At 47.1% G+C, this 20,596-nt stretch overlaps 1 protein-coding gene across 1 annotated transcript in view; it reads left to right on the top strand.

Moving 5' to 3' along the window:
* Positions 1–2,884, top strand: part of NNMT (nicotinamide N-methyltransferase) — an 18,001-nt gene extending 15,117 nt beyond the window's left edge. Inside the window, exon 3 of the mRNA XM_006750828.3 lies at positions 2,415–2,884. Within this exon, the coding sequence (XP_006750891.1) occupies positions 2,415–2,847 (433 nt within the window). The 3' untranslated portion in view covers positions 2,848–2,884. The remainder of the gene's footprint in view (positions 1–2,414) is intronic.
* Positions 2,885–20,596: the final 17,712 nt, after the last annotated feature.

The following is a 20,596-nucleotide window of genomic DNA, read 5'->3' as shown; positions in this document are numbered from 1 at the left end:
CCCTCTGTTTCCTGAGATTAAGAGTCTCTTATGGTTTGTCTCCCTCTCTGGTTTCATCTTGTTTCATTTTTTCCTCCCTTCCCCTATGATCCTCTGTCTTGTTTCTCAAATTCCTCATATCAGTGAGATCATATGATACTTGTCTTTCTTTGATTGACTTATTTCGCTTAGCGTAATACCCTCTAGTTCCATCCATGTCATTGCAAATGGCAAGATCTCAGGGTTTTTTGATGGCCGCATAATATTCCATTGTATATATATAACACATCTTCTTTATCCATTCATCTGTTGATGGACATCTTGGCTCTTTCTATAGTTTGGCTATTGTGGACATTGCTGCTATAAACATTGGGGTGCATGTACCCATCAGATCACTACATTTGTTATAATGAATCTTCTAAGGAACTTCCACCAGACTGTTTTCCGAAGTAGCTAGACCATTTTATATTCTCCCCAATAGTGTGAAGAGGTTTCCATTTCTCCATGTCCTTGCCAACACTTGTGATTGTCTGTTTTTTTTTTTACTATAGCCGTCCTAGTGGATGTGAAGTGGTATCTCATTGTTTAATTTGCATTTCTCTGATGGCCAAAAATGTTGAGAATTTTTTTCGTATGCTTATTGCTAAACCTCTTAAGTGGAAAATTATAATGTAAAGGATGTTTATAAATAGCTGATTTTGCACTGGGCTTAAGATTTTTTCTTAAAGATTTTATTTATTTATTTGACAGAGAGAGAGAGCAAGCACTAGCAGGGGGAGCGGCAGGCAGAGGGAGAGGGAGAAGCAGGCTCCCCGCTGAGTAAGGAGCCCAATGTGGGACTCGATCCCAGGACCCCGGGATCATGATCTGAGCCCAAGGCAGACGCTTAACTGACTGAGCCACCCAGGCGCCCCTGGGTTTAAAATTTTAACTAAATATTGAAATAGGATGTTCACAACTAATTGCTGTTATCTCAAATCATTCTATGTGGAGGTACATTTCCAAGTTTTATTTAAACCATTGACTTTTCCTCGTGACCAGAAGTGGTCCCAGGGTAAGTCCCTCTCTCATCTGCTCTGATGTTGGGCCATCCTCTGTTGGGCCATTCTCTTCATCAAGCCTTGCTGCCTGAGAGGCTGTCTTCTTCTGGAGCCAATGGACTGTGTGTTGCCTGAATGTAGGCTTGGATTGGCACCCCTGGTGTTCTCTCTGTTGACCGACTTCCTCAAAGCTCTGGATATCCAGTCATCACTCCTATTATTTGGGCTCTGTGGCCTTCTGGGCACTTTAAACACTTGTTCTTGCTTTTCTCTTGGCTCTCTGATTTTCTGTTACTGCTTTCTCCTTATCTCTTTCTCCAGTTTCTCCTGTGCACTCTATATGCTCACTTAATTTTGCTCATCCGTCAGCTTGTTCCTTCATGCCTCTGCTAACAAAAAGATCCAAGGCACTCTATTCCATCTCCTGCCCTTGCCTTCTCTGCCTCTTTTACAAGCTGGTTTCCTCTCAGGAAACCCCACTGATTTGGTAGAAAAGGATAGTATTCTGAGCAAGACTACCGAGAAAATGATCCCCTTGAGAAAACACGCTCTCTATCTGGAATATGTTTTGGGGTTCAAGAATGGCAAGTAGTGGTTTTCTTCTTTCCTAGAGGGGCCCTGGCCATGGTTGTGTTGTGGTTACCCACCATTTCTGTAAATGTCTATGGATGACCCCACTCACTCCCCCAGCCTGATCAGCAGCTACACAGAAATACTGTTTCCACATTTTAAAAGATTTTATTTATTTATTTGACAGAGAGGGAGACACACAGCGAGAGAAGGAACACAAGCATGGGGAGTGGCAGAGGGAGAAGCAGGCTCTCCACTGATCAGGGAGCCCAGTGCGGGGCTCAATCCCAGGACCCTGGGATCATGACCTGAGCTGAAGGCAGATGTTTAATGACTGAGCCACCCAGGTGCCCCTGTTTCCACATTTTAAAGCCATTATTGCCTGATATGTATCGGTCAAGTGGCTGCTATGTTGTAGTTTGGCAGAGGAGACAAGTGTAATAATTAATAAACAAATAAGTAGTAGTAGTCATAGTAGTAGTCATAGTAGTAGTAGTAATAATAACAAAAAATGAGCCAGGCACTATTCTAAGCAGTGGAGGAAGAATAATTCCAGTCCATGGGAGAAGCGGGCAGTAAGTACTTTCATCATCATTTTCATGTTATTACCTACTTCATAAGGAGATTTAGCCCAGCACAGGGTAACGTAGTCACATTCATATGCCGAAAGGGTCCTCTGTGTCTCCTTTCTCCATTTTTCCAACAGGGATGTCCCCAAGGATATACCACTTGGGACGACCCGCCATTTTCAGCCCCGACCAAAGAGACCTGGGGTTTTCATGAGTACAGCGTGGCAAGTGGTGTTTGTCGGTTTGTGTATTTCAGAGCCAAGGCGCTGGAGAAGGAGGAGAAGTTGCGGCGCGTGGTCAGGCAGGTCCTGAAGTGCGACGTGACTCAGAGCCGGCCGCTGGGCGCCATGTCCGTGCCCCTGGCCGACTGTCTGCTCAGCACGCTGTGCCTGGACGCCGCCTGCCCAGACCTCCCTGCCTACTGCGCAGCCCTCAGGAACCTCGGCAGCCTGCTAAAGCCAGGCGGCTTCCTGGTGGTGGTGGACGCCCTGAAGAGCAGCTACTACATGATCGGGGAGCGGAGGTTCTCCAGCCTCTGCCTGGGCCAGGAGGCAATAGAGGCTGCTGTGAGGGAGGCTGGCTACTCTGTTGAGTGGTTTGAGGTGATCTGTCAAAGTTATCCCTCCACCATGTGTGACAACGAAGGGCTTTTCGCCCTGGTGGGGCGGAAGCTGAGCAAATCTGTATGACCCCTTGTGGTTGCAATTAAAGCAATTCCTCTCTCTGGCCCAGTTAACTTTGGTCCTTTGTTCTAACTGCCACGGTCACTGTGCTGAGTTGAGTCTAATGCCTCATGCAGGTGGGCGCAGTCAGTCAGGGGAGGAACAACTGGGTGACCAGCGACTCTGTGCTTCCCATGTGGGCTACGGGGACTCAAAGATGAGCAACCGGGACATCCAGTCTTCGCTACCCATGATTAGAAAAGAAGACCCCCTTTTCCTTAAGCACCCCTAGTTCTGGCAGCTCACGCCCCCACACACCTACAGAGCAGTGTCTGCGGTGATGAGCTCTCTTTCCTACGGGGCCCGCTGCTTCCTTCTCTTGGGAACATGCTTCTCCTGTTCCTCAACAATTGCCTTCTCTGGGGACCCCATCCTCTGCTGGGGCCCACTGGCACCACCACCACGTCTGAGGATCAGAGAACAGGTGTCCCCTTTGCTCCTGGGTCCCAAGTGTGGGGCAGGTCCTTCTCTTATTTCCTTTAACACACTAGGCCAAGGCTGTGACTTCTACCTGAAGAGAAGTTTAGGAGTTAGCAAGAGAGGTAACAGGCACTATCTCACAGCTGCTATTAGAAACAGGTATCTTCAGAGCTCACATCCTTAGAGGGTTCTGGAAGGTAGTCTTTTTTTTTTTTTTTAAGATTTTATTTATTTGAGAGAGAGAGAGAGAGAGCACCAGCTGGGGGGGAGGGGCAGAGGGAGAGGGAGAAGCAGATTTACCGCTGAGCAGGGAGCCTGACACAGGGCCAGATCCCAGGACCCCAAGATCAGGACCCGAGCCGAAGGCAGACGCTTGACCGACTGAGCCACCCAGGCACCCCTGGAAGGTAGCCTTTTGGCATAGCTCTTGGACAAGCATCTATTTGGAGTTAGGCTTACCTGCCCATGGCATGTCTACCTTCCCTGGTTCCCAGGCCCTATCGCCATGATGCTCTAAAACAGAGGTGGACAAACTATGGCCCATGAGCCAAACCCAGCTTGCTGCCTGTCTTGTGAGGTTTTACTGGGACGCAGCCATGGCCGATCATGCATGTGTTGTCTGTGGCTGTTTGCGCACTGTAATGGCAGAGTTGAGTAATTGTTTTTTTGTTTTTTTTTTTTTAATTTTATTTATTTATCTGAGAGAGAGAATGAGAGAGAGAGAGCATGAGAGGGGGGAAGGTCAGAGGGAGAAGCAGATCCCCTGCCGAGCAGGGAGCTCGATGCGGGACTCGATCCCGGGACTCCAGGACCATGACCTGAGCCGAAGGCAGTCGCTTAACCAACTGAGCCACCCAGGCGCCCAGAGTTGAGTAATTGTGACAGCAACCGTCGGTATGGCCCGCAAAGCCTAAAATATCTGTTACCTGGATATTTACAGAAGAAGCTTGTCTACCCCTTCCCTAGAGAGAGGATTGTCCTCGTCCACCAGGTCTGAGGCCCGTCTCTCCAGTCTGTTTCTCCTCCCAAGATTTCCCTCTCCCCAGGATTACTGACAGAGGACATTGCTGCTTCCCACAGGGAGATTCCTGCCTTCCCCCTACCGCCACCCCCCCACGGCCTGACAATCATATCAGTGCCCGAGAGTCTATTATCGCACATGTTTGTTCATTTGGTTGTATAGGACCATCATGTTACAACACAGTATCCGTCCATTTTCAGGATGTTTTCAATTGTTCCATCTCCTCGGACATTCACGTTACAATTTCTAGAGATTCCATCCTGAAGGACACTAACAGGCCAGTCCAGGCTGGATGGAGAAAGCCAAGTCCAACTCTGTTCCTAGGAGCGGGTGGGGATGACCAGGCCTGTGCCTCCCTTCTGCAGAAAACTGCTCTTGGGAAGAGCTCACTTGACTCCCCAGGAGCCACCAAGACCACCAAGAAGCAACCAAGTTTGTGGAGATAGGGCTCTCTTAAACCCACGTGCCATTTACCCAAAGGCCACAACTTCTAAAACTTCAGGCATTTGGGGTACCTCCCAAAAGGATGGCCCTTACTTACATTTTGCATAACTGGATTGCCTGGTTTAAAGGAATGCTTTGCAATCTCCTTCAAAAGCAAGCTTTAAAATAATAAGGCTTCTGCTTTCATCTTTGGAAATCTGAGACCAGCCTGGTCATAACAGTTTTATAAGGCTCAGTCCCTTCACAGATAGTCTTCTGTGATTTTTACCTCTAAGGTGACATTTATTAAACTGCATTATAACTGTCTTATTTTTCTGTTTCCCCACAGAACTGTGAGCCTCTTGGGTTTACATTTAGATTCCCTAGTACTTTGGCCAGACATGGTCTCGAACCCTGGGGGACAGAGCAGTGAGTAGCGGATGGAAGAGCCCTGTTCTTGGGAGTTTATGTTCTAGAAGCAAAAGCGGGGGATAAGGAAACAAGTCAATAAATCAGAGACTTTCTGATCGTGACAGAGCTATGAAGGAAAGAGAACAGCAGAATGGAATGGAGACTAAGTGACAGAATGTCTGGCTGAAAATGGTCTGAACAATAGGGGTTTATTAATCTCACTAAAAGGAAATCCAGAGGTAGGCTCTTCTGGGATAGAATGGTGGCTGAACAGCATCATGCAGCGGCAGGGTTCCATCCGTCTGTCGTTCACCTTTGCCTGGGAGGGGGGTTTTCATGAGGGGAGATCTTTTTCAGAAGCGCCCAGTGGGCTTTCTTACATCTTATTGACCCAAACGGTAGTCACATGCCCACCTCTAGACCAATTACAGATAAAAATGGAAAGAACAAAGGGCACATTCCTTGAGATTCGCTAAATAAAGGAATTCTTAGATGGCAGCAAAGAGGAAAAAAGAAAACCCACTGGATTCAACGAACGAGCCAACATCTTAGCAATCCATTCTCTTTCTTTCAACGACAAAGATCATCCCGTTTTCAAATTCTGGCTCTGCCACCTAGTAGTAGCTGGTTCTCCTTGGGCAAGTTACATAACCTCTCTGTGCTTTAGTTTTCTCAGCTGTAAAATGAGATTCAAGTGGAATTTCTTGTCAAGAGAATAAAAATGAATTGCTACGTATAAAGAACCTAGAATAATGCTTAGTGGTCGATAAGTACATAATACTTATTTATTGTTAGCTATAATCCTAATCTTCGTCTTTGATGCTAGTTGCCAAAGCTGTGGTGAAAAGGTGTCTTTTTTTTTTTTTTAAAGATTTTATTTATTTATTTGTTTGAGAGAGAGAGAGAGAGAAACAGCATGAGAGGGGAGAGGGTCAGAGAGAGAAGCAGGCTCCCCGCCGAGCCGGGAGCCCGACGCGGGACTCGATCCCAGGACTCCAGGACCATGACCTGAGCCGAAGGCAGTCGCCCAACCAACTGAGCCACCCAGGCGCCCGAAAAGGTGTCTTGATCTCTAAGCAGGAGAGAGAATTTCAGTCCTGGGCTGCAGGCTCTTTTCTGGCACTGCCTCCCAGAGGAGGTCCAATAATTCTCCGTTTCCATGCCACATGCCAATCCCTTTCTCATTTAAGCCATACATTTAGTATTTATTTAGAACCAGGCAGCGGGGATGCAAACGAACCCCCAGTGCCAGCAGGCTCAAGGGTCCCTATCTTTGCAATCACATCACTAACACCCCCAGTGCTTCCAGATACTTCCAAGGGCAGTGCTGTAACCTGCCGCAGTAATCCCCACGCAGAACCTGCCCGGGTCAGCCTCTCCGTCTCAGGCTCTGCTGCGGCTGACACGCATCCCCGGCCTGTGAGTGCTGGCAAAGGGATAAGACGGTCTGTCTGGAGAAAGGAGCTGCCCCTCGGAGGCCTCAGAGCCAGGTGCTTTCCTCCCGGAGACTTGGGGAACACTTCCTGTCTATCCCTCAGGTGGGCAAACTTTCCCCACAAACGGCCAAATGGTACGTATTTTCGGCTTTACAGCTCATGCCGCCTTGATCCCAACTACCCGGATCTGAAGTTATAGCAAAAGCAGCCAAAAAAAAAAAAAAAAAAAAAGCAGCCTGACCAATATGCACATTAATGGGCATGGCTGTGTTTCAATAAAACTTGATTTATAAAAACAGGTGGATGGGTGGATTTGGCCCAAAGGTTGTAGTTTACTCTTTCCTGATCTAGATCCTGAAGCCGTCTTGTTTGTACCCGAAGTTTTATAGGGTTTCTCACAAACATTCTAGTTAGTTTCTAACACTCAGTCCTACCAATAGGAGCTCAGATCCAGGCCAAGGGGCTAAAAAGGGAATAGGAAGATTTTCTTAAAATTACTCGGTTGTGCTCATTCCTCTCTTCCCCTCTGCATCCCCCAGTCAGGACTCCTTCCTTCTCCCCCAGTTTGAAGGCATCCAGTAGCAGCAGACAGAAAATGGGAGTCGGGGCCAGATGAAGTCAATCACACCAATATTTTTCCAACGGCAGGTTGTCATTCATTAGGGCACCATAAAATTAATCAATACCCATTTGAAAAAATAATAGAGAATAAACCAGAAAACAAAATCCCAGATAGTAGCATTTATTTTGTGGGGTTTTTTTTTTTTTTCAGTTTTGAAAAACGATCATGTACTATTATAGATAACCATAAATATCTGCTCCTGGATTATGATCTAAAATAAAATGTATTTATTACTGTAGTTTGCGATCACAAGAGTTTGGAAGCCACTGACTGTGGTCTAGGCGTCTGGGGCTCATCTCTGGAGGCCAACATTTGTCTTTCCTATAGAGATTAAAGGTGCGGTCTCTGTTCTTAAAGAACTCCACGTCACGGAAACTGACACGAAAAAACAGGTTACAATTCATTGCGATAAGAGCTCTGAGATGAGTAAGCACAGGGTGTTTTGGAGTGGGGGTGTCGAGAAAGGTGGCATTTGCTCTGGGTCCTGCAGGCTGAAGAGGGGTGTGTTTGGCAGACGGGAAAGGCCAGGCAAGCTAAGGAACATCGGGTACAAAAGCATGAAATGGCTCTCACTATCACATTCCTCACAGATTTGTTCTCCAAGTGAAGTCAGGACCTAAGCAAACATTTGTCTGCTGGGTTTTGTTTGCTTTCACTGAAATCAAACAGACCAACCAAGTCACTAGCAAACACTGAGTAGGGGTCACTCCGGTACTAACTTATAAATCTCTTTGACCACTGACCCAGCGCAAGGATTTTCGGTCCACTTTCTGGGAAGCGCTCAACAGTCTCTCCCTGAGCCAAATTTTATGATGCAGGAAGACGCAAGTCTGTGTGTAATGTCCTGGTCAATGACTGGGGAAGAGAAAGCTATTAAAAAGGTTGTCCATCCATTTGGTGGCGTGCAGCCTGCCCAGCCCAGCCTTCGTAATTCCCATCATCCGGCTGTCAGGAGTAATAAGAGGAGATGCCCATGATATGACTTACTAGGGTGATCTTTAAAAGCTGTGACTGTCCCCTCTAATTTTAGCCTCAGCCACACTGAGAATACGAGGAGACCATTAAATCTTATGAAGCCTTGGAGGAGGTGGGAATAGCTTAGAGCTGGGAGACAGAAAACCTGTGTGAATTTTAGCTTATCACTTGATTGCCATGAAAGCATTATTCCACCTTTCTCTGGCTCAGGGCCCTTCTGTAAAATAGGGGTGATAATCATTGCTCAGGGCTATTGAGATCAAATGAGATACCTGTGAAGACACTTTGTAACCTGTTAAGGGATGTATAGGTACTAGATTAACTTGCATACCCTTCCAGGAAAGCTGCTAAGCCACATGTTGCTAAATTCATTAAGATTCCCTTCATAGGGGCACCTGGGTGGCTTGGTCGTTAAACGTCTGCCTTCTGCTCAGGTCATGGCCCCAGGGTCCTGGGATCGAGCCCCGCATCGGGCTCCCTGCTCGGCGGGAAGCCCGCTTCTCCCTCTCCCACACCCCCTGCTTGTGTTCCCTCTCTCGCTGTCTCTCTCTGTCAAATAAATAAAATAAAATCTTAAAAAAAAAAAAAGATTCCCTGCTGAACTGAGTCAGTATGGCCTTCAAAAGCTCTTTAAAAAGCTCTTCGAAAGCTCTTCATCATGTCACTGAGAGGCTCCAGCTATGACTAGGGAATCCTGTCTTGCATATGCACTGTACCTAAATCAGCACTCTTGGCGCCTTGAATCTAGAGTCTTCTTCGTAGGTGTTCATTCATTCAGTGGACATTTACCGTACCCCTGTTATGTGCCAGGCATTGGGCTTGGGGGCTGTGGATGCTATGCTGAAGACTTACATTTCCATGAAGGAGACCAGAAAGTAATGCACTCTTACAGAGCCTTAGGCTAACTACTAGATATTCTGGGTCTTTATGGAAGATTATCACAAAGAAAAACACCGCCGTGAGCAACATCGCTGAAGCTTGCTATGCCACATTTTCCAACAGAAGCAGTGACTTGAACTTCCAGACGCTCTCCACCATTGTCTCTTCGGTCTTGTTGGCAAGTTTTGTACCGAATGGAGATGCTTTCCTTGGCCCTATGATCGCCGGCAGAGGGCGCACGTGGCTCTTTTCCGAGACCTTCATTTCTGAATTCGCTCATTGATACAGCAAGGAATTTAAATTGAGTTAAACCTTCCAAAACAGGAAGCCTCTCCAGAGTATTTCCTTTTGTATGCTCCACATGCTCCCTAGCATGAGGCTGCTAGGGAAAGGGGAAGGGAGGAGTCAGCTGATTTTTCTTTAACAAAAAATATGTATAATTATTTTTATAGATACATACATTTAAAACTTTCCTTTTCAGGCCTATACACAAAATGCAAATTCTAATAAAACCGTACAGAGGCTTTTGGCAAGATTAGCATAAGAAATGTTAAATATTCGGTTATGCGATTAACTCACCATCATCTATTTCCTGTTTATTCAAAAAAGGAAAAAAGAAGTTTTTGTACTTTTTCAAAACCCAGTTTTTTAATATTTAAAATGAAGAAATCTTTCCAAAATTGCTGGCCAAACCACAATACCTAAAACCTTAATTTTTATGTTAGTAGTGTCTGATGAATTCAGGGGACCAGTTGGAGTTGAATTCTGAACCCTCCACAAATAATTGGGAGTTAATATTGCCTTTGTTCTGACCTCAGTGTTGAAGATCAGGAAAATAATTTCTTCCCTGGCTGGTTATTAGAGAGGTCTTTCTTTCTTTAGAGAAAAGCTTTGTCTTTTCTTTTTTCCTGCAAAGAGCTATACTCTTTCCACTTGCTTTCCGGTTTGGTCAAGGTTTTAAAAGCTGCCTCGGGGCTGCAGGGAGAGGCTCAGGCAGAAGCCCCGACAGCAGGGGGTGCAGAGGGACCCCTCAAAGGCCTGGGCCCCTGGGGGCTGCCCGTCCGCTGGAGGGTGAGCCCCTGGAAGCGAGGCTGCGCAGCCCAGCCCGCCGAGCTCAGGCAGGTGCACCCCATCTTCCTGCTGAGCTTCACCTGCTCCTCTAGGACGCCGTTCTCCAGCAGGTCCCGGCGTCTGCGCGGGCACCGCCCGGGGCTTGCAGATCCAGAAGGGCCTGCTTCAGGTTCTTCTCCAGGCGGAGCGGCTTCCACGGAGTTCAGGGGTTTGCCCGGTCAGTCCTGGGAGGCTTCTATTTGTTCTGGAGGAGGGCGCGGCCAGGGTCTCGGTTTTGCACCCCAGGATCCCAGTGCCTTGGCGCTGGTCCCCGGCCCACCCCCGGGGGGAAGTGCCCTCGCGGTCCAGAAACACAGCGTCGCAGTGGAATTAGAAGCCCAGAGAGAGGGAAGGTTGGAGGCCCGAAGGTGCAGGCTGACCAGGCGGCTGGCCACGGCCTCCACGTGGGTGGAATCATTCTGGCAAATCTGGGAGCTCATAGCTGGTGGGTAGTGGGGGCTAAGCTCAAAAGCTGTGCTGACTGGTCCCCGAGGCAGGGGGTGGTTCTGAAGGTGGCTCCGAAGGTTGCTGATACAGAGGAGGTTGGAGGGTGGCCGGAGGCTGGAAGGAGGGGCTCCCTGGGTCTGTTCCGTCCAAATACTGTTGCAGCAAGAGACAGATCCATGGGACTGCCGGGCAGGCGCACTGACCAGAGAAGAGCTTTCTAACATTTAAACCGGAGAGGAGTTAGGAACTGTGAACAGTAGGTTTCTCTTCAGAAAGATCAGCAGCACCAGGACTCACTTCGAAGCCTAACATGCGAATGACTGGTATTCTCCTTAAGAGCAGGGACGTAAGGGCCCCACGTGCCACAACAGGAAGAAGATGTTTCCAGGAGGAGGGTAAGCTATTAGTTTACTGCCCCTTTCTTCTCAAGGGTCAATTGCTGTCCCCTTCTCATGGCCCTGTAAGATTAGTTAAATGCCATGGAAATCTGCCGCTTATTTGTTGTGACCCTTACAACCTCATGGAATTTTATCATCTTACTTGTGCGTTAAGATTTACAAAAGTAGGGGCGCCTGGGTGGCTCAGTCGTTAAGCATCTGCCTTCGGCTCAGGTCATGATCCCAGGGTCCTGGGATCAAGCCCCGCATCGGGTTCCCTGCTCCGCGGGAAGCCTGCTTCTCCCTCTCCCACTCCCCCTGCTTGTGTTCCCTCTCTCACTGTGTCTCTCTCTGTCAAATAAATAAAATCTTAAAAAAAAAAAAAGATTTACAAAAGTAAAAGTCAAAACCTATTTTGGGGGGGCCGAAATGAAGATGGTGATAGGGGCAAAGAACTTCACCTTCCCACGCCTTTGTCTCTGTTGTAAAATGAGGCGGAATTAAGGAGGTCCAACCCTGTATGATTTCAGAATCAGAGAATAGTACTTGTTAAAATAGAATTCTAACACCTAAATTTATTCTATTCTTTAAGATTCAAGTGAAATTGGCTCAAACCCCTGTGCATACAATCCATGATTCCTCTACGGGGGCTTTGTGGGGGGGGGGGCAGTGACTTGTGTTTCTTCAGGTGACCACCGAGTCTCCACTCCTCCTGGCCCTGAGTTCCAGTTTGTGAATCGTCTTACTTCAAGCATGTGCCGATCCTTTTCTGTGCCACATGATCCCTTGACCAGACCTATCCCGATCCCTTCATTCTCTGAAATTCTGCTGCCCTTAATGTCTGTGAACAGCAGACTTGCCTGAAGCTTCAAGACAATGGAAGGGGGTCCGGTGGTAGGACACCAGCAGCTTAAAATACTCGGCACCCCCGCTCTTAACCCTATGGGGAGTCTTAGTGACTCACCTTCTCCAGTTGCCTCTCACCACGTGGTTCTGCTGTCCCTTCTCCCTTCTCTTGTGTCCAGCCCCCTTCTCACTGGCTTCTTGCCTCCCCTTCCAAATACCTATACCCCTCTCTTCACTTTGGTCTGGACCACACCCCTGGGGCTTCACTTCCCTCAAACTGCCAGGGTGTTTTCCTTGAAAGGAACTTTAGGGCCCATATTTAGAATTAGAAAATTCACCCCCTTTGCTTAATCAGGGGCTTGGGCTCTGAGCTTCCTAGCAACCAAAGCAAAGAGGGAAAATATCAGTGACACAATTCACTGTGCTTATCAGTTCAAGACAAACCAGCTGTTGTTCAGCATAAGCACAACTTTTTCTGGTCTGAAAGCTCGCCCGCAGCTCACAATAATGAGAGAACGGTTCAGGTGTCGCTCGCCCCCACCTGCCTCTATTGCGCTGGACCTGGCTTAGTTTGATTACCGACAGCAGCTTGCTCTTTTTTTTTTTTTCCAAGTTTAAATCTCTAGAAGACTATTATTAATTCCTGTAACAAATAGCATTTATTAAATGCCAGGAATGGTTCTAGGTGCTGGATAGAGAGGAACATAAGTCAGACATGGTGCCTGACCTTCTGGAGCTTAGAGTCAAGGTCAGCGTGGGCAAACGGGGGGAGGGGGTGGATTTAATATGGAATGTGGTGTAGGTGGGAAAGCAGAGGAGAATCTAGACTAGTCTTGAAGGGTTGGCAAGGGCTTCCTGGAGGAGGTGATGTGTGAGATGAGGCTTAAAGGGGAAATAAGACTTATTTGAGCAGAAGGGAGGGAGGGAAAGAAAGTCCTGGCAGAGAGGAGAGCAGTACAAAATGCCTGGAGGTGAGAGGGACAATACCCAAGATAAGGGGCTGTAGCTGATGCTGCAGCGCCCCACCCAGGCACCTCCGCGTCAGCACACCCAGCCTCCCGGAGTTGGGAGTGTTGGCTGCTAGGAGCTCACAGCTGCCCCCTTCTGGGGAGAATTGCTCTTATCTCATAGAAGTCACTGCATCTAGGAATCCGCAGGCCACTGCCCCTCCCCACCCCCAGGCCGTCCCCCAACCGAGGACGGACTGGAAAAGGCTTCCGAAGGCTGGTCCTCTTGCTGCAGTTTAAGGGTGGGCGTGGGGTGGACGCTTGTCGTTGCAGCTTATGCTCCGACGCCTTCCCCTTGTGGACCAGGCCAAGGCTAGATTTTCCTAAGACCACGTCCTTGCTCAGCTTCCGCAACCCGTCGCAACCAGTTTTCCCTGGAGAGCACCCCCTCCATAAATTACATGTTCCCAAACCCCTGACTTGGGCTCCGCTTCTCGGGAAACTGAGCTAAGACAGTGACAAAGGGAAGATGGCTGAGACTGAAATCTTCATATGCACTTGGTTCAAATTTGAGCCCCATCCATTAGCAGGTTAAGGCTTTACTGACCTAAGTTACTACTGCTTTCAGTAAAAATTCATTTGTGATATATCCGTTTAGATTTCCGATTATTAGGATCACAGTTCATAAAACTTAACCCAGCACCTAAGTTTGTCAAGAGGACACCAAGACCCAGAAAACCATGACATTTGGGTAAAACCTCTCTGAGCCTTAGTCTTGTTGAAAAGTGGGAATAATCATGCTCTCTGCTTTATCAGGGTACAGCTAGAATAAAACACACCTCAAAAAATATCTAATGTCCTTTGACCTGGGATATGAGAATAGGAATGCCCCTGGACCACAGCCACCAATATTCCAAGTTCTGGCAATGCATCCTCCTCTCACCAAGTGAAAACAGTCTGCTTTCTGGTTATGACTCAGTCTCTTATAAGTCCGATTACTGTGAATCAGTGACCAGAGCAGCCATGGATGCCCCGAAAGATGAAGCTCCAGAACCTAGAAGACCAGACGCTGAATTAAGATACTGACACTCTCTGAGACTAACCGGAAATTGTCCCATGTTTTCCTCTCTCCCTTTATCCCCTAGAGATCAGGTTGAAGGACCTACCCTATTGGAGCAGGTTGGGAGTCGGAGCTTGGAGGGTGAGTAGAAAGAACTCTAACAGAACCCACTGCGAAGCAAAGCAGCAGCACACTTCCCCACCAAGGCAATGTGCTTTTTTCCTTTCTTGCTCCCAGGCAGTGAGTATAATCCATGAATTAAAGATAATTAGTGTCCTTCTAGAAAATGCAACTGTAATTATAGACACTTAAGTGCACTTAGTGCTTTGGAGAAGAATCAATTGTTTCACAGTTCACAGAGGGTCCTGCTGGCTGGGGGGCAAACACTGTACCCTCAGTGACTTAATAATCATTAGAATGTGGGGGTCAAGGAAGCCTGGAGCCCCGGGGACCATGCAGTCCCCGTAGTACATGGAACATTCAACCTACCAAGTCATAGCCTAGGTGAGCTGGAGGCCCACGGCTCCTGGGTGAACCTGTTCTGTTCCTGCCTTTGGGCTCACAGGCCAGGCACCTTCCAAGTACCAGGTACCAGGGATGCAGATAGTAAATCTGACCCTGTGGTCCCGCCCTCTCAGAGCTTAGGGTCTATTTGGCAAGGAGGGACCGTAAATCAAACAAAACAATTCAGTGTGAAAAGTGTCCCCGCAGGAACGGACAGGGGTATGGTTTCCTGGAGGAAGTGACTTTTAATCCGAGACCTGGAGGGTGAGGGTAAGCAAAAGCGTGTGTTGCAGGTAGAGGCCTGGGGGGAGGGGCCGCCATTTTCCCGGCCATACACAGCCAGGACAGAAGGCAGGAGAAAGCATGGCTCATTGAGGAACTGAGAGAAGTTCCCTGTGGCTGGTGTGCAGGATTTAAGTGCGCAAGTGGTGGGATGCACTGAGATATGGGCTGAACCTGAAAGGCTGGAGGCATCTATGTTTCATTCTCAGCACGAGAGACCCTCAAAGGTGTTAGTAAGGAAATAACAAAACCTGGCGTGGAGAAACCTAGAGACTTCTATCCTTCCACATTTCCAGGGAAGGAGATGCCATAGCTTCTTTGGGTTAGTCAACCGTGTAACTACATGACAACATTTGGTTTTACCTAAGCCTTTTGCTCTTTGGCTGTGCTGGGTCACTCCATACTCCTGCCTAAGAGCCTTTGATGAGCCTCCAGTTGTTCATGGATTAATTCCAGACCCTCCATCGTGGCCTTTCTCGATGGCCCCACTGATCTCCGCCTCCACTCTTAGCCCCCATCCAGGCATGCCTGGCTCAGGATGTGTTCAGTAATTGTTTGTTAAATGGAAGACTTCTATCTCAGCAGTTCACAGACTTGCCTCCAAGCCCTTGTGCCTGGAGTGTGTTGACCCACCTCCCTCCATCGCCCTAGCCCTCCTGATCCACCAGGAAGCTCTCAGTTTTCTTTGCCAGGTCAGCTCAGAAGTCCCTCCTCTGAGAAGCTTCTTCCCTTAGATCCTCCTCTGGGTTCTCTGGGCTTTTCTACATACAGTTGATTCTTGTAATTCTTGGTAGTTACGGTCGGTCTCTAAAGGCATTGAGAACATGCAGTCAGCAAATACTGAACCATTGCTCCTGGGGGAATTACAGGGTTAGTGTCCTGAAAGCCTCCGGTCCCAATATCTAAACCAACCAATCAATACGTAACCTTGTTTTACAGGGGCTTCTGTTTAAAGACACCTTATTTAACATATATTGTTGATTCGTACATTGAACTCATGGCCAACAGCACTATAACTCATGCCCAAATGAAGCTTCTGTCACATGTATTTTCCCCGTAAGGCACATCACAGCCTTCCGTGCTAAAGGACAATAGACAGCACTTCAGCACTATGCTTTGAGACCATTTTCAACGGTGAAATCACCCATAAAAAGCACACAAATTCAAAAAACGTAGCACCAAATAGACCATGAAGAGGACACTTATTTACAGTAGGATTGCTGAAACACGAAGGCAGAGTGTTGCCTTGTTCAGCCTGAGCTAGGGATGTGCATGCCAGGCAACTCACATGTTTCACTAGCCTGTGCGTGTCCAGGAACAATCCCCCAAACACTGCAAGTATCGATTTTGGGGTTATAAATACATTTTAGTGAATAGGCAAATCCACAAATACAGAATCCATGAATAATGAGCATCGACTATGTTTTTTTTATTATAGCACTTAGGACTCTGAATTGAACTTTGTCATGTGTGTGTCTGTTTCTTCCGCTGGAGTCCCTGACTGCACCGGGAGCTCCTAGGGTAGTTAGCATACGGTGAACCATAATGACAACAACCAACATGGAGATCTTTCTGTGAGGTGTTCCACATGCATCTTCTCAGAAGAATTCTCTGAATTGTATACTGTTATCATCCCCACTTTACAGATGGGGAAACCAAGGCTTAGCTGTAATTATACTCCTTGCCCATGGTAGCAGAGTAAGTAGTGGAGGCAGGATTTACACACAGGCTCTCTTTCACATGCTTAATAGGTAGGCTATCCTACCTGTGAATTTGAGCCCTTGTGCAGAAATGTCTGGAAAGGAAAGGGCTTCAGCATAATCAGCTGGTCGACCTCTGAGAATGGCAGGAGACCTTTTGGGAGAAAGGGAAGGAGGAGCTGCTCTGGGAGGAAGCAGAGCTGATGGCTAGAGCCTCTATGTGTGGCCCCAAGACAACTGAATTCACTCACTGGTGTGAGAGGCAAATGGCCAAGACTATTATTGTCCAAAGGGAAGCATTTTCTGCTTATGAGGGAGACAAGAAAGGTCCGTACTCAGCTGTGGCAGGTGAATTGTCTGAACTATTTGCCTGAAGACCGTGGCATAGGCTGGTGCCAAGACAGCAAAGTTTGGGCCCCAGAGGGGACATGACCCGCGGACATGAGGGTCTTTTTAGGTAGCAGCCAGACACCGGGTTATGTGAGAAGTGATAAGGTCATGCTTTGGCTCCCCAGGATCTAGAAGGCCACGTGTCGCATGAGGGAAGCCGCCATTGGGAAGACGCCTCTGGCGCATAATCATCCCCAACACCGTCTGGGGTCTGAGTGGGGTCCTTGGACCAGGGCAGAGCTCTGTTGGCGAGTTGTCTGCCACTACCTGGCTGGCGATGTGCCCCAGCTGCTGACCCTTGAGGAACTGCCTCTTGTGCTCGGGGACTGAATGGATATGAAAAGAAGTACCACCTTGGGGACAAGGACAACATAACTCCTCTGGCCGGAGGGGAGCTCCTTCCTTCTCTGAGGGAACTGAGACTCCGAGCCCAATTTGTGGCCTAGATGTTCTAATTCTGAACATCACTGCACTCTCTCCCCAGAAATGCTGTCACCGTTCACATCCTGAGCTGTTCTCAGTCCTCACTGAGTCATTCCAGTGGCCACAGGAGACTGGCAGAGCCAGCCTGGAAAGTTTGCGGCTGGAAGGAGACTCTGGAATGTCTCCAGCGAGAGCAATTTCCATACTTCAGAGCAGGTTGTCAGATCTTTTCAGGAACAGAAAGGCCAGGATCTCTAGAGAAGGGATGACTGCTGTCTATGCACATTTTCTTCCTGCCGGAGGGAGTGTTTGGCATTTGTCTCAATCTCCCATGTAAGAGGAATAGAAGCCCCACTCTGCACAACATTTCCCTCATGGCCCACCTGCCTGGCACGGCTCTGATGAGTTCATCCTGGGGAAGAACCAAGCTCCTCCCCTGCCTCCTCACCCCCACCCTCTGTGTTTCTAAAATAACTGACCCTCTCCAAGGACCATCGCTTCACTCCCCCCCTCATTCCGAGGGGACATCTGAGGACAGCCTTAGCATAGCCCTGGTACTGTGGCTAGTGTTTTCACCTTTAACAAATTTTCCTTTGACTATAATTTATATTATTCAGATCCAATCTAATTTCTCCAAGGCCGTGGCCTATGGACTTGGGATCATTTGTACAATGAGAATGAATCTGTTCAAAATGACAAAGTGGATGAAATTTGTCTCCATTAACCCCACACCATCCAGCTCTCTTCCTTCTCCAGAAACTTCCTGCCCGTGAGAGGCTGCTGACTGCCCCATCTCTGTCTCTCAGGCAGCAACAGGTTCCTTTGACCATGATGGGTGCCATACCCTTGGGAACTTTCACTGTTAGTTTCAAAGAGTGTATGAATATGTAACCCAAATAAAACTTGTGGCCAAGGTCTACAAATGTCATCTTAAAATGAAAACAAAAAAATAAAACAAAAAAAAACACCTGACTTCAAAAGCATTGAAAAGCAACACAGGTCTTCTGGGAGGCATTCTAGAAATTCTCTTTTTGAGAATTTGCAGTCCTACAGCAATTTTCTCCTCTTTCCTCCTTTCTCTGCCCTAAACTTTCGTGCCCCGAGCACCCAGCTGTCACTTATGCCTCATGGCCCAGCCACCCCACGGATACCTCCTTCTCCTGCCTCCTGGATATTCTTCCCTCGGCAACCCCATACTCTGCCCCCTCTTCTGGGCTTCTTCCGTTTTGCATTTTCTCCTCTCTTCCCACTTGTCACAGCAAAAGCCAGAAAGAGAAGTTCTGAGCTGGTGCAGAAGGCACTATGTCACAAGTAACAAGAATGGGTCATAGCAGTGGTGTTACCTGACCCAGGCACTGCTGCTCCTCTCATGTGTGTGTGTGTGTATGTGTATGTATGTGCACGTGTACATGCGTGTGCATGCGTGTGTGTGTAGGGGGGAGGTATGCAAGATCCTTTGTCCCAGTCAAAATCCATGGCTACATTGAACGGTGCTGACATTTCAGGTAGGTGAGTAGGGCAGGGATATTTTAGGAAAACCTTTTGCCATTCTTAAAATCACCCTATAAGCATGTTCCTTCTAAGGTTTCCAGCTATTTTGCAAATGTGTTAGTTCAGAATCTGGGTCCTGACTACTGGTTTAGGATTAGCTCTAGCTACTTGCTCACATGTTTCCTTTGCTCGAACCTTACTTGATTGCTAGCATCTTTTTAAATGTATCATATCATTTTATGTCCAAATGCCCTCAATCCACCTCTTCCCTCTAGTATTCCCTGTATAGTAATTGCCAGCTACTTCTCTGATTTCCCACTAGATTATAAAATCCCACTTCCTCATGAGGAAGCTGGCAGGTCATGGGTTCTCGATATTTCTTATATGGATGGATGGATGGATGGATGAATGGATGGATGGATGGATGAATAGATGGATGGATAGATGGATGGATGGATGGATGAATGAATGAAGATTTATAAAAAGATTACAGTGTATTTCTAAGCTCTGGCCAAAAAGTATAAAAATCATTATTGCAAAAAATTGCTGCATATAAGCCAGGATGCCGAATGACTTCTTTTATTCTTTTTTTTTTTTTGCATGATTTACTTTTTTTTTATTATGTTATGTTAATCACCATACATTACATCATTAGTTTTTGATGTAGTGTTCCATGATTCATTGTTTGCGTATAACACCCAGTGCTCCATGCAGAACATGCCCTCTTTAATACCCATCACCAGGCTAACCCATCCTCCCACCCTCCTCCCCTCTAGAACCCTCAGTTTGTTTCTCAGAGTCCGTAGTCTCTCATGGTTCTTCTGACTTCTTTTATTCTAAGAATTTATCTATTTCTGGCCAATTCTCAATTGATTATCTCTTGTAATAGTTTCTCTCCCCCTGGAACACGCATGTTTCATATTATACATAAGTTGGAGCTTCTTGGTCTATCCTCTGTAACTTTATTTTCATTTTTCTATTTATTTATCTGGTTTTATTGCATTCAGCATGATTTGCTATATATTCCAGGATGGGCTATCCTGTGCTGCACAACAATTAAGCTCAGAAAGCGGATCAAAGGTTTATTTCTGGCCGGTGACAGTTCGAGGCAGGTTAGGGGGGCTCTTTTGACAGATGTCCTCCCGTGTATGACCTACATCTCATAATGCCACTGTCATCAACATGCTCTTCATGATCTCTGAGGAAGGAAACGATCATCCAGGATGTTTTGTGGCCAGGACTAAAAGTGATAAACTTTATTTTCACTCACGTTCCAATCACATGGCCCTGATTACACAGCAAGGGCATCTAGGAAATATGTTTTTCTTAGGTGCCAAGGAAGAGGAAATGGGATTGAGGAAAATCTAGCCATTCTCTCTCTGCCAATATATGGATTCCATTTGACCTTACCTAGTCTACTATTTATCACATCTACTCAGTTTTTTACTCTATTTTTAAATTTTTAATGATTTTTGGTTCATATTCACAGATCCCTTTTCCAGTTTAATAACCTGTTTTCATTTTAAGGATGCCATGTCTTCCTTTATCTCTTTGAGGATTCTAAACAAATTTGTTTTAAACACCTTGGCGAGTTGCACCGTTATTTCTATCCTTAGGTGTGATTTGTCCTATTTGTTGGGTCTGCCAACCAGCTCTCATTATTATGTGTGCCATTATGTGCTTTGTAATTTTTGTATGAGAGCTGATTGTGCATGGGAATTTTTTCCTCATGCTTGCTCCTCTCTGTTGAATGATTTCATCGATGCCTCAGCCTGGACCTCCAAGATGCACTGGTCTGAGCCATATCTTTGTGTAAGGATTGGGGCATTTGATCCATTGTATATAGTATATCCACTTGATCCAATATTTGATCCATTCCATACAGCACCATTTTTGGATGCCATATATAAGCCCAGTTCCTGTTTTTATACCAGAATCACTGCTTCCTGCCA

The sequence above is a fragment of the Leptonychotes weddellii genome, chromosome 11, assembly GCF_054177405.1.
Source record: "Leptonychotes weddellii isolate Sample4059 chromosome 11, ASM5417740v2, whole genome shotgun sequence".
In the NCBI taxonomy this organism is placed as follows: Eukaryota; Metazoa; Chordata; class Mammalia; order Carnivora; family Phocidae; genus Leptonychotes; species Leptonychotes weddellii.
Note: the sequence above shows the minus strand (reverse complement) of the source record. Positions and strands in the feature narration are given on the sequence as shown.